Source organism: Hylobates moloch, unplaced genomic scaffold, assembly GCF_009828535.3.
Source record: "Hylobates moloch isolate HMO894 unplaced genomic scaffold, HMol_V3 SCAFFOLD_12, whole genome shotgun sequence".
NCBI lineage: Eukaryota > Metazoa > Chordata > Mammalia > Primates > Hylobatidae > Hylobates > Hylobates moloch.
Window position 1 is genome coordinate 76,306,658 of NW_026652287.1, and position 14,173 is coordinate 76,320,830.

Consider the following 14,173-nt stretch of genomic DNA (forward strand, 5'->3'; position numbering starts at 1 on the left):
TTATTTCTTGAAATAATTTTGCAAAATCTTATTCAGGTATTTAAAATTAAAATTTCTATAATATGTAATAAGCAAGCAGGTTTGGCCCATACTCCTACTTCAAATGCTGGAGGCTTAAAATTTTATAACATTTAAAATAGAAATCCACATTTCTAGAGTAGGTTCAAATTGGAGACTGATGAACACTGTGAGAAGCTTATTTAAAATAACAAGGGAAGTCAGAAATACAACTAGAGACATACAAAGATTTACTGTGATCAGTAAAGTATACCTTTAGGAGAAAATACAGATGCCTTGTGTGTCTCTATCATGGTAGGGTTGTTAAAAGAAGAAATATAATTTTTAAAGTTTTTGAATTTTAAAATTTTGTGAGATACATAAAATAAACCATATCATTTTAACCATTTTAAAGTGTACAATTTAGTGGTATTAATTATATTCACAATGTTATGCATCCATCACAATTCCAAAACATTTTTATCATCATCAAGAAAGATTCTGTAGCAATTAAGCATTTCCTTTTCCTCTTGTTCTGGTAACCATTTCTAATCTTTCTGTCTCTAGGAATCTGCTATCCTATATATTTTACATAAGTGGAATCACACAATATTGGTCCTTTTGTGTTTGGCTTATTTCACTTGGAATAATATTTTCAATGTTAATCCATGTTGTAGCATGTAACAAAACTTTATTCCTGTGTCTGAATAATATTTCATCGTATATATATACTACATTTCCTTTATGCATTCATCTGCTGATGGACACATGGATTGTTTTGATGTTCTGATTATTATGAATAATGCTGCTATGAACATTGCTGCACTTGAATCAATTTGAGTACCCGTTTTTAATTCTTTTGGAGTAGAATTGCTGGGTCATGTGGTCATCCTATATTTAGCTCATATCCAGAATATATAAAGAACTCCTGACTTTAAAAGACAACCCAATTTAAAAGTGGGCAAAGGACTTGATATTTCTCCAAAGAAGATATACAAATGGCCAACAAACACATGAAAAGATGTTCAATATCATTAGTAAGAAGGCAAATGCAAATCCAAACCACAATTAGGTACTACTTCGTACCTACTAGAGGGGTAATAATTTTTAAAAAGAGGAAAATAACAAAGTGTTGGTGAGGATGTGGAGAAATTAGAACCCTTGTACATTACTGGTGGGAATGGGAAATAGTGCAGTCGCTGTGGAAAATTGTTTGACAGTTCCTCAAAAACTAAATTAAGAAATAATTTGCAAATATTTTCTCTCATTCTGTAGGTTGACTCTTCACTTACTTGATGGTGTCCCTTTGATGCATGAAGTTTTAAATTTTCATGAAGTCCAATTTATCTCTTTGTATTGTTGTTACTTGTGCTTTTAGTGTCATATCTAAGAATGCATTGCCAAATACAAGGTCATAACAATTTACTCCAGTTTTCTTCTAAGAGTTTTATGGTTTTAGCCGCAATTTTGGGTTGTAGATCCATTTTGAGTTAACTTTCTGAGTTAATTTTTGAGTTAATTTTTACATATAGTGTCTAAGGTCCAACTTCATTCTTTCGTATGTGGGAATCCAGTTATCCCAGCACTATTTGTTGAAGACTGTTCTTTTCCCACTGGGTGGACTTGATATCTTTGTAAAAAATAAATTGGTGGCTGGCAAGATGGCTGAATAGGAACAGCTCCAGTCTGCAGCTCCCAGCAAGATCAACACAGAAGGGGGGTGACTTCTGCATTTCCAACTGAGGTGTCTGGCTCATCTCATTAGGACTGGTTAGACAGTGGGTGCAGCCCACAGAGAGTGAACCAAAGCAAGGTCGGGTGTTGCCTCACCCAGGAAGTGCAAGGGGTCAGGGAACTCCCTCCTCTAGCCAAGGGAAGCAGTGAGGGACTGTGCTGTGAAGAACAGTGCATTCTGGCCCAGATACTGTGCTTTTCCCATGGTCTTTGCAAACCACAGACCATGAGATTCCCTCGGGTACCTACACCACAAGAGCCCTGGGTTTCAAGCACAAAACTGAGTGGCCATTTGGGCAGTCACCGAGCTAGCTGCAGATTTTTTTTTTCATACCCCACTGGCGTATGGAATGCCAGCGAGACAGAAGCATTCACTCCCCTGTAAACGGGGCTGAAGCCAGGGAGCCAAGTGGTCTAGCTCAGCATATCCCACCCCAACAGAGCCCAGCAAGCTAAGATCCACTGGGTTGAAATACTCGCTGCCAGCACAGCAGTCTGAAGTTGACCTGGGACTCTTGAGCTTGGTGCGGGGAGGGGCGTCCGCCATTACTGAGGCTTGAGTAGGCGGGTTTTCTCCCTCACAGTGTAAACAAAGCCACTGTGAAATTCGAACTGGGCAGGGCCCACCACAGCTCAGCAATGCCACTGTAGCCAGACTGCCTCTAGATTCCTCCTCTCTGGGCAGGGCATCTCTGAAAGAAAGGCAGCAGCTCCAGTCAGGGGCTTATAGCTAAAACTCCCATCTCTCTGGGTCAGAGCACCTGGGGGAAGATGTGGCTGTGGGTGCAGCTTCAGCAGACTTAAAACGTTCCTGCCTGCTGGCTCCGAAGAGAGCAGTGGATCTCCCAACACAGTGCTCAAGCTCTGCTAAGGAACAGATTGCCTCCTCAAGTGGGTCCCTGACCCCTGTGCCTCCTGACTGGGAGACACCTTCCAGCAGGGGTCAACAGACACCTCATACAGGAGAGCTCTGGCTGGCATCTGGCAGGTGCCTCTCTGGGACGAAGCTTCCAGAGGAAGGAACAGGCAGCAATCTTTGCTGTTCTGCAGCCTCTGCTGGTGATACCCAGGCAAACAGGGTGGAGTAAACCTCCAGCAAACTCCAGCAGACCTGCAGCAGAGGGGCCTGACTGTTGGAAGGAAAAATTACAAACAGCAATAGCATCAACATTAACAAAAATGACGTCCACACAAAAACCCCATCCAAAGGTCACCAACATTAAAGACCAAAGGTAGAAAAATCCACAAAGATGAGGAAAAACCAGTGCAAAAAGGCTGAAAACTCCAAAAACCAGAATGCCTCTTCTTCTCCAAAGGATCACAACTCCTTGCCAGCAAGGGAACAAAACTGGACGGAAAATGAGTTTGACAAATTGACAGAAGTCGGCTTCAGAAGGTGGGTATTAACAAACTCCTCTGAGCTAAAGGAGCATGTTCTAACCCAATGCAAGGAAGCTAAGAGCCTTGAAAAAAAGATTAGAAGAATTACTAACCAGAATAACCAGTATAGAGAAGAATATAAATGACCTGATGGAGCTGAAAAACACAGCATGAGAACTTTATGAAACATACAGAAGTGTCAATAGCCGAGTCAATCAAGCGGACGAAAGGATATCAGAGATTAAAGATCAACTTAATGAAATAAAGTGTGAAGACAAGATTAGAGAAAAAAGAATGAAAAGGAATGAACACAGCCTCCAAAACATATGGGACTATGTGAAAAGACCAGACCTATGTTTGATTGGTGTACTGAAAGTGATGGGGAGAATGCAACTAAGTTGGAAAACACTCTTCAGGATATCATCCAGGAGAACTTCCCCAACCTAACAAGATAGGACAACATTCAAATTCAGGAAATACATAGAACACCACAAAGATACTCCTTGAGAAGGGCAACCCCAAGACACATAATCGTCAGATTCACCAAGGTTGAAACGAAGGAAAAAATGTTAAGGGCAGCCACAGAGAAAGGTCAGGTTACCCACAAAGGGAAACTCATCAGACTAAGAGCAGTCTAACAGTGGGTCTCTCTGCAGAAACCATACAAGCCAGAAGAGAGTGGGGGCCAATATTCAACATTCTTAAATAAAAGAATTTTCAACCCAGAATTTCATATCCAGCCAAACTAGGCTTCATAAATGAAGGAGAAATAAAATCCTTTACAGGCAAGCACATGCTGAGAGATTATGTCACCATCAGGCCTGCCTTAAAAGAGCTCCTCAAGGAAGCACTAAATATGGAAAGGAAAAACTGGTACCAGCCACTGCAAAAATATACCAAGTTGTAAAGACCATCGATATTATGAAGAAACTGCATCAACTAATGGGCAAAATAACCAGCTAGCATCATGACAGGATCAAATTCATACATAACAATATTAACCTTAAATGTAAAGGGGCTAAATGCCGAAGTAAAAGACACAGACTGGCAAATTGGATAAAGAGTCAAGAAGACCCATAGGTGTGCTGTATTCAGGAGACCCATCTCATGAGAAAAGATACACGTGGGCTCAAAATAAAGGGATGGAGGAATATTTACCAAGCAAATGGAAAGAAAAAAAAAAAGCAGGGTTGTAATCCTAGTCTCTGATAAAACAGCCTTTACACCAACCCAGATCAAAAAACACAAAGAAGGGCACTACATAATGGTAAAGGGATCAACACAACAAGAACTAACTATCCTAAATAAATACACACCCAATACGGGAGAACCCAGATTCATAAAGCACATTCTTAGAGACCTACGAAGAGACTTGGACTCCCACACAATAATAGTGGGAGACTTTAACACCCGACTGTCAATATTAGACAGATCAACGAGACAGAAAATTAACAAGGATATTTAGGACTTGAACTCAGCTCTGGATCAAGCAGCCTTAATAGACATCTACATAACTCTCCACCCCAAATCAACAGAATATACATTCTTCTCAGCACCACATCGCACATATTCTAAAATTGACCATGTAATTGGAAGTAAAACACTCCTCAGCAAATGCAAAAGAACGGAAATCATAACAGAAAGTCTCTCAGACCACAGTGCAATCAAATTAGAACTCAGGATTAAGAAAGTCACTCAAAACCACACAACCACATGGAAACTGAACAACCTGCTCTTGAATGACTACTCAGTAAATAACGGAATTAAGGCAGAAATAAATAAGTTCTTTGAAACCAATGAGAACAAAGACACAACGTACCAGAATCTCTGGGACATAGCTAAAGCAGTGTTTAGAAGGAAATTTATAGCACTAAATGCCCACAGGAGAAAGTGGGAAAGATCTAAAATTGATACCCTAACATCACAATAAAAAGAACTAGAGAAGCAAAAGCAAACAAATTCAAAACCTAGCAGAAGACAAGCAATAACTAAGATCAGAGCAAAACTGAAGGAGATAGAGACACGAAAAACCCTTCAAAAAAAATCAATGAATCCAAGAGCTGGTTTTTTGAAAAGATTAACAAAACAGACCACTAGCCAGACTAATAAAGAAGAAAAGAGAGAAGAATCAAATAGCACAATAAAAAATGATAAAGGGGAGGTCACCACTAATCCCACAGAAATACAAACTACCATCAGAAAATACTGTAAACACCTCTATGCAAATAAACTAGAAAATCTGGAAGAAAGAATAAATTCCTGGACACATACACCCTCCCAAGACTAAACCAGGAAGAAGTCGAATCCCTCAGTAGACCAATAACAAGTTCTGAAAACGAGGCAGCAATTAATAGCCTACCAACCAAAAATAAGCCCAGGACCAGATGGATTCACAGCTGAATTCTATCGGAGGTACAAAGAGGAGCTGGTACCATTCCTTCTGAAATTATTCCAAACCAAAAGAAAAAGAGGGACTCCTCCCCAACTCATTTTATAAGGCCAGCACAATCCTGATACCAAAACCTGGCAGAGACGCAACAAAAAAAATTTCAGGCCAATATCCCTGATGAACATTGATGCAAAAATCCTCAATAAAATACTGTCAAACCGAATCCAGAAGCACATCAAAAAGCTGATCCACCAAGATCAAGTCAGTTTCATCCTTGGGATGCAAAGTGGGTTCAACATATGCAAATCAATAAACATAATCCATCACATAAACAGAACCAATGACAAAAACCACATGATTATCTCAACAGATGCCGAAAAGGCCTTTAATAAAATTCAACACCCCTTCATGCTAAAAACTCTCAATAAACTAGGTATCTATGGAACGTATCTCAAAATAATAAGAGCTATTTATGACAAACCCACAGCCAATATCATACTGAGTGGGCAAAAGCTGGAAGCATTCTCTTTGAAAACCAGCACAAGACAAGGATGCCCTCTCTCACCACTCCTACTCAACATAGTACTGGAAGTTCTGGCCAGGGCAATCAGGCAAGAGAAAGAAATAAAGGGTATTCAAATAGGAAAAGAGGAAGTCAAATTGTCTCTGTTTGCAGATGACATGATTGTATATTTAGAAAACCCCATCGTCTCAGCCCAAAATCTGCTTAAGCTGATAAGCAACTTCAGCAAAGTCTCAGGATACAAAAAAACCAATGTGCAAAAATCACAAGCATTCTTATACACCAATAATAGACAGAAAGCCAAATCATGAGTGAACTCCCATTCACAATTGCTACAAACAGAATAAAATACCTAGGACTACAACTTACAAGGGATGTGAAGGACCTGTTCAAGGATAACTACAAACCAGTACTCAGGGAAATAAGAGAGGACACAAACAAATGGAAAAATATTCCATGCTCATGGATAGGAAGAATCAATATCGTGAAAATGGCCACACGGCCCTAAGTAATTTATAGGTTCAGTGCTATACCCATCAAGCTACCACTGACTTTCTTCACAGAATTAGAAAAAACTACTTTAAATTTCACATGGAACCAAAAAAGAGCCCATATAGCCAAGACAATCCTAAGCAAAAAGAACAAAGCTGGAGGCAGCATGCTACCTGACTTCAAACTATACTACAAGGCTACATTAGCCAAAACAGATATATATAGACCGATGGAACAGAACAGAGGCCTCAGAAATAACACCACACATCTACAACCATCTGATCTTGGACAAACCTGACACAAACAAACAATGGGGAAAGGATTCCCTATTTAATAAATCATGTTCGGAAAACTGGCTAGCCATATGCAGAAAACTGAAACTGCTCTCCTTCCTTACACCTTATACAAAAATTATCTCAAGATGGATTAAAGACTTAAACATAAGACCTAAAACCATAAAAACCCAGAAGAAAACCTAGGAAATGCCATTCAGGACACAGGCATGGGCAAAGATTTCATGACTATAATACCAAAAGCAATGGCAACAAAAGTTAAAATTGACAAATGGGATCTAATTAAACTAAAGAGCTTCTGCACAGCAAAAGAGTCCGTCATCAGAGTGAACAGGCAACCTACAGAATGGGAGAAAATTTTTGCCATCTATCCATCTGACAAAGGCTAATATCCAGAATCTACAAGGAACTTAAACAAATTTATGAGAAAAAAACAAACAACCCCATCGATAAGTGGGCAAAGGATATGAACAGACACTTTTCAAAAGAAGACATTTATGCAGCCCACAAACACATGAAAAAAATCATCACTGGTCATTAGAGAAATGCAAATCAAATGATGCACAATGAGATACCATCTCATGCCAGTTAGAATGGCAATTATTAAAAAGTCAGGAAACAACAGATGCTGGAGAGGATGTGGAGAAATAGGAACGCTTTTACACTGTTGGTGGGAGTGTAAATTAGTTCAACCACAGTAGAAGACAGTGTGATGATTCCTCAAGGATCTAGAACTAGAAATACCATTTGACCCAGTGATCCCATTACTGGGTATATACCAAAGGACTATAAATCATTCTACTATAAAGACACATGCACACATATGTTTATTTTGGCACTATTCACAATAGCAAAGACTTGGAACCAACCCAAATGCCCATCAGTGATAGACTGGATAAAGAAAATCTGGCATATATACATCATGGAATACTATGCAGCCATAAAAAAGGATGAGTTAATGTCCTTTGCAGGGACATGGATGAAGCTGGAAACCATCATTCTCAGGAAACTAACTCAGGAACAGAAAACCAAATACCGCATGTTCTTACCCATAAGTGGGAGGTGAACAATGAGAACACATGGACACAGGGAGGGGAACATCACACACTGGGACCTGTTGGTGGGTGAGAGGCTAGGGGAGGGATAGCATTAGGAGAAATACCTAATGTAGATGACGGGTTGATGGGTGCAGCAAACCACCATGGCACATGTGTACCTATGTAACAAACCTGCACATTCTGTGCTTGCATCCCAGAACTTAAAGAATAATTAAAATAAATTAATTAATTGACCATGGATGTCTGGCTTGACATTTAGACACTCAATTCTACTCCATTGGTCAATATGCCTGTTCTTACATAAGTACCACATTCCTTTGATTACTGTAGCTTTATAGTAAGTTTTGAAATCGAAAAGTGAGAGTCCTGTTTATACTTCTTTTTCAAAATTGTTTTGGCTATTTGTGGCCCCTTGCAATTCCATGTGAATTTGAAAATCTGCTTTCCCATTTTTGCAAAAAAAGGCTTGGAATATTGACATGGATTGTGGTGAATCTGTAGGTTGCTTTTAGTAGTACTGTTATGTTCTTATTTTTTTGAGACAAGGTCTCACTCTGTCACCCAGGCTGGAGTATAGTAGTGCTGTTACGACACTGCAGCCTTGACCTCTCTAGGCTCAGGTAATCCTCCCACTTCAGCTTCCCAAGTAGCTGAGACTACAGGCGTGTGCCACCATGCCCAGCTAATTTTTCTATTTTTTGTAGAGACATTGTTTTGCCATGTTGTCCAGTCTGGTCTCAAACTCCTGGGCTCAAGCAATCCCTCTGCCTTGGCCTCCCAAAGTGCTGAGGTTACAGGCATGAGCCACTGCGCCTGGCCAAAATCTTAACAATATTAACCTTTTCTACCTGAAAACATGAGGTGGTGTCTTTCCCTTTATTTAGATGTTCTTTAATTTCTTTAGCATTGTTTTATAGTTTTCACTGTAGAAGTCTTTCAGCTTCTTGGTTAAATTTGTTCTTTTAGATGCTATTATTGAATTGCTTTCTTAATTTCGAGAGTGTTTACTGTTAGAAACACAACTGATTTTTGTGTGTTGATCTTATACCCTGCAATTTTTCTTAAGATCATTAGCTCTAGTAGCTTTCTATGGATTCTTTGGGATTTTCTATATATAGGATAATGTCACCTGTTAATTAGAGATAGTTTTACTTCCTTGTTTCCAATTTTGATGACTTCTCTCTTTTTTCTTGCTATGGCTAGAACTTCCAGTACAATGGTAAATAGGAGTGGTGAAAGTGGGAATGTTTGTCTTGTTTCTGATGTTACGGGGAAGGTTTTCAACCTGTCACCACTGAGTCTACTATTGGTGGGTTTTTCATAAATGCCCTTAATCATGTTAAGGAAGTCTCTTCTCTTCCTAGTTTTATGAGGTCTTTCTTTTGATTATGAAAGGGTAATGGATTTTGTCAAATACCTTTTCTATGCCAATTGAGATGACCATGTGATTTTCCCCCTTCTTAATGTAATATATTACATTGATTTTCTTACATGGAACCAACCTTGCATTTCTGGAATAAATTCCACTTGGTCATGGGGTAAAATCTTTCTAATATGCTACTGAATTTTGTTTGCTAGTATTTTGTTAAGGATGTATGAATCTTATTTATAAAGGTTATTGTTTGTAACTTTATTTTCTTGTGATATCTTTATCTGGCTTTGGCATAAGGGTAATGTTAGCCTCAGAGAATAAGTTAGGAAATGTTCCCATCTCTTCTATTTTTTAGAGTTTGAAAAGGATTTGTGCTTGTTCTTTAAAGTTTTGTAGAATTCACCAGTGCAGCCACCTGATCTTGAATTTTTCTTTGGAGGTTTTTGGCTACTGATTCAATCTCTTTATTGTTACAGCTCTATTGAGATTTTCTATTTCTTTTTGAGTCAGTTTATATAATTTGTGAGTTTCTAGGGATTTGTTGGCATACAATTATTCATTCATAGTATTCTCTCATAATCCTATTTCTTTATGATTGGTAGTAACATCCCCACTTTAATTTCTGATTTTAGTCATTTGTGTCTTCTTTCTTGCTTCCTTAGCCTAGCTGATGGTTTATCGATTTTGTTGATTTTTATCAAAGAGCAACTTTTGGTTTGGTTTCACAAATTCTATTTTTTTATACTCTATTTTGTTTATCTAAACTCTAATCTTCATTATTTTCTTCTTCTGCTAGCTTTGGGTTTAGTTTTTTCTTCTTTTTCCAGTTTCTCATGGTATGAAGTAAGGTTATTGATTTGAGATCTCTTTTAATGTAGATGTTCACAGATATATATTTTCCTTACCTTTGCTGCATCTCGTAAGTTTTGTTATACTATATTTTTGTTTTCACTTCTCTAAGTATTATCTAATTTCCCTTGTGTTTTTCTTTGACCCATTGAGTTTTTTGGGTTTTTTTTTTTGTTGTTTTGTTTGTTTCTGAGACAAAGTCTCACTCTGTTGCCCAGGCTGGAGTGCAATGGTGTGATCTCGGCTCACTACAACCTCCGTCTCCCAGGTTCACATGATTCCCATGCCTCAACCACCTGAGTAGCTGGGATTTACTGAGACATGTTATATGGTGTAACATAAGGTCTATCCTGGAGAATGTTCCACGTACACTTGAGAAGAATGTGTATTCTTCCGTGGTTGGGTGGATTGTTCTATGTGTCTGCTAGGTCAAGTTGGTTTACAGTGTGGTTCAAGTTAATCCGTTTCCTCCTTATTGATCTTCTATCTAGAGGTTCTACCCATTATTAAAAGTAGTTTACTGAATTCTTCATCTATTGTTATAGAGCTGTTTCTATCTTCCAACTCTGTCAGTTTGCTTTGTATATTTTGGGGCTCTGTTGATTGGTGTGTGTATATATATATATATGAATTGACCCTTTTATCAATACGCCATGTTCTTTTTGTCTCTTCTAACAATTTTTGACTTAAAGTCTATTTAGTCTGACATCAGTATAACCACCTCAGTTTTCCTTTGGTTACTATTGGCCACCTCAGTTTTCCTTTGGTTACTATTTGCACATAATATTTTTTTCCAATCTTTCATTTTACTCTATTTCTGCCTGTGGATCTAAAGTGAATCTCTTGTACACAGCACATAGTTGGGTCATGTTTATTTTAATCAATTTTTACAATCTGTCTTTTGCTCAGAGAGTTTATTTACATTTTAAAGTAACTACTGGTAAGAACTTACTTCTGATTTTGCTATTTTCTATATGTCATACACGTTTTTTGTTTCTTATTTACTCCATTACTGCCTGCTTTTGTGGTTGCTTCCTGTGTAAACTGTTTGAATTCCCTTCTCATTTTCTTTTGTGTGTATTTTTTTAAATATTTTATTTGTGGTTGCTATGGGGATGACATTTACACCTACCTTTAAACAATCTAGTTTGAGTTGATACCAACTTAACTTCAGTAGTACATAGAAACTTTCCTCCTATACAGCTCCATCCTCTCTGCTTTTATGTTGCAACAAACTGTATCCTTATACATTGTATGTCTGATAACAAAGATATGTAATTAAATTATTTTTCATTCATTTATTTTTTAAGTCCTGTAGGAAATAAAAAGTGGACTTACAAACTAAAATTACAATAGCACTAGCTTTTATATTTGTCCAACTATTTACTGAAAATCTTTATTTCTTCATACAGCTTTGAGTTTCATTTTATTACATATTTCCCTTAGCTTTTTTTTGTAGGGCAGGTCTAGTGGTAATGAACTCCCCCAGCTTCTATCTGGGAATGTCTTAATTTCTCCCCCATTTTCGAATGACAGTTTTGCCAGATACAGAATTCTTGATTGACAAGTTTTTCCTTCTACCACTTTAAATACGTCATCTCATTGCCTTCTGGTCTCCATGGTTTCTATGAGAAATCAGTTGTTAATCCTATGGATGATCCCCAGTGTATGTGATAAGTTGCTTCTCTCTGCTGATTTTAAGACTCTCTTTGGCTTTTGACAGTTTGTTGTGGTGTGGGTCTCTCTGAGATCATCCTACTTGGAGTTCGTTGAGCTTCTTGAATTTGTAGATTTATATCTTCCACCAAATTTGGGGATTGGGGGGTCTTCTTTCCTTAAATATTCTTCATTCATTTCTCGGTCTTCTCTTTGTGGAACTCCCATAATGCAATGATAACCCACTTGATGGTGTCCCACGGGTCCTTTAGGCTCTGTTCACGTCACTTCATTCATTTTTCTTTCTCCTCTTCAGACTGGATAATTTCTATGGTCTTATATCTAAGTTTCCTGATTCTGTCTTATGCTTGCTCATATCTGCTTTTGAATATCTCTAGTGAATTTTCATTTTTGTTACACTTTTCAGCTCCAGAATTTGTTTGGCTCCCTTGAATAATTTGTCTTTATTGATTTTCTCAGAGATGAGTGCCTGTTTAAGTCCTTCAGGTAGTATCCTGACAGGTTAGGACAGACATAAACAATTGTGCATGAGGTCCACTCTGCTCCTTCTGGAACTAGGGACTTACACTAGCAACGCAGGGGCTCTTCAAGACTGCTACTGCACTGGGATGGACCTGGGGCAAGGGCAGGTAAAATGCCACAAAGCTTTCCTCCCTTTGCACTTTCTTGACCAGTGTTCACTTGGTTGCTGAACACCTCTGACTGTTTTCCAGAGTTTTGGCAAATTGAGTTGACAGTCTTTGCTTGTTTTCTGATGTTTCTTTGGGGCAAGAAGAGTTTGGAGCTGCCTATTTTGCTCACCCAAAATTTTAAATTTTGAAACCAAATTTTAAATGTTGGTTGCTATAGATACTAAAGATTTAACAGATTTATATACCTAGTGTATCTAGTTTTTTATTACATACCATTGGAGTACGATGTTTCACTTTGGTCTGAATAACACCATCTTTTTCAAACTGTATCATATCATTAAGTGGGTCCCATGGTCGGGTACTACATAAATGAAAAAAAAAAAAACATTTGCTCAATGACTAAACAAAGAACTTTAAAACTTTCTATTCTATGATTCAATTTTATTAATAATTATATACATAGTTCTAATAAGGAGATTTCCCCATATCTAATCTTCAGATCCTCAACTTATTTTATAGGCTAACTTCTATCATAAGAGTCAAGCTTATAATGAATGCAAAACCAAGTTTAAAAATCTCACACTAATATACATAGTTTAATTAAATAAAAACTACTCCAGCAACAAATATTCTAGAAATAAAGGCAACAAACCACGCTAATATATTGTTTGAAATAAACTATTTTAAGTTACTTACTCTGCAAACTTGTAATGCCATTCTCCTGTGAGTGGATCAAGTTCAAATAATTTGCAAGACCACTCTTCATTTTTTGTTTTCCGATCCCTGGCAGCTTGTCTTTGAGCTTCTTCCAAAACATACTTCTCTTGGGTAGCTTCAGTTTGGTCTTTGGCATTTATGGCTCGAGTTACCCGTTGCCAGAGTCTAATACATGTGCAAAAATAGTATTAAAAATGCAACAGAAAGTAAAATCTATATAGAATAGGCTTCAAATCCCTTGTAGATAAAATAATGCTCACATGAATTTCTGGCTTTGACAACACTTAACGCTCATAGGCTTAGAAATGAGTCAAGATATAAATCCAGTCCCTTGAGTAGAGAGACCTGTTCATAAGTGGAGACTAATTTTTTTTTTAGTTGGCAAGAGAAACTTACTACATAGATTCTTAAACTCATGGTAGTAAGTGTTGCTGGCTCAAGATGACAGGAATGTAATGAAGGTAAAGCTCAGGAATCTACGCTTTTAGCAAGCTTCCTAGATGCGTCTTACACTGTTTAAGATCCACTGGCTTCATAAAGATCCATTAATGTCATGCAGTGCTTCTCAAGTTTGGATCCATGAATTATCAGAGAATTTTTATAATCAGAATCTCTGGGGTCAGGCCCAAGTATTGATATATTTTTTAAATGTTTCCCCAAAATATTTTAATGTATTGCCAGTGTTGAGAACCACTGGTTTAACAGAAAAGACTGCTGAGGTAAAATGATTTCCCCTACTAGTTCTTTCTTCTGTTAAATAAAAGTATATCTATATCCTACCCATCTAGAAAGGCAGCATGTTAAAACCAGAAAAGGCTTTGGGATCAGATAGACTTGAGTCAAGTCCTAGAGCTGCCACTTCTTAGCTGGTGCACTTAAAGTTACTTATCCTAAGTCTCATTTCCTCACCTTCAAATGTGCTGAATTATATACTCTCACGAATTATCATATGTATGCCTTGGCAAAGCTTATCTCTGGATAAAGAACATCAAATGGTTATGGCTGAGACAGAATTTTTAGAACTAGTACATATACATTCTTCCATCTTTGACAACCTCAA

The 14,173-nt window shown here is 37.7% G+C and overlaps 1 protein-coding gene across 6 annotated transcripts in view; it reads right to left on the reverse strand.

The window, feature by feature from the left end:
• The window catches only part of OSBPL8 (oxysterol binding protein like 8), a 215,130-nt gene that overhangs the window by 6,086 nt on the left and 194,871 nt on the right, over positions 1–14,173 (reverse strand). For all 6 annotated transcript variants that reach the window (XM_032170793.2, XM_032170792.2, XM_058424619.1 and 3 more), the window contains 2 exons: positions 13,093–13,278; positions 12,670–12,757 (listed from right to left, as the gene is read on the reverse strand). In XM_032170793.2, the coding sequence (XP_032026684.1) occupies positions 12,670–12,757; positions 13,093–13,278 (274 nt within the window). The remainder of the gene's footprint in view (positions 1–12,669; positions 12,758–13,092; positions 13,279–14,173) is intronic.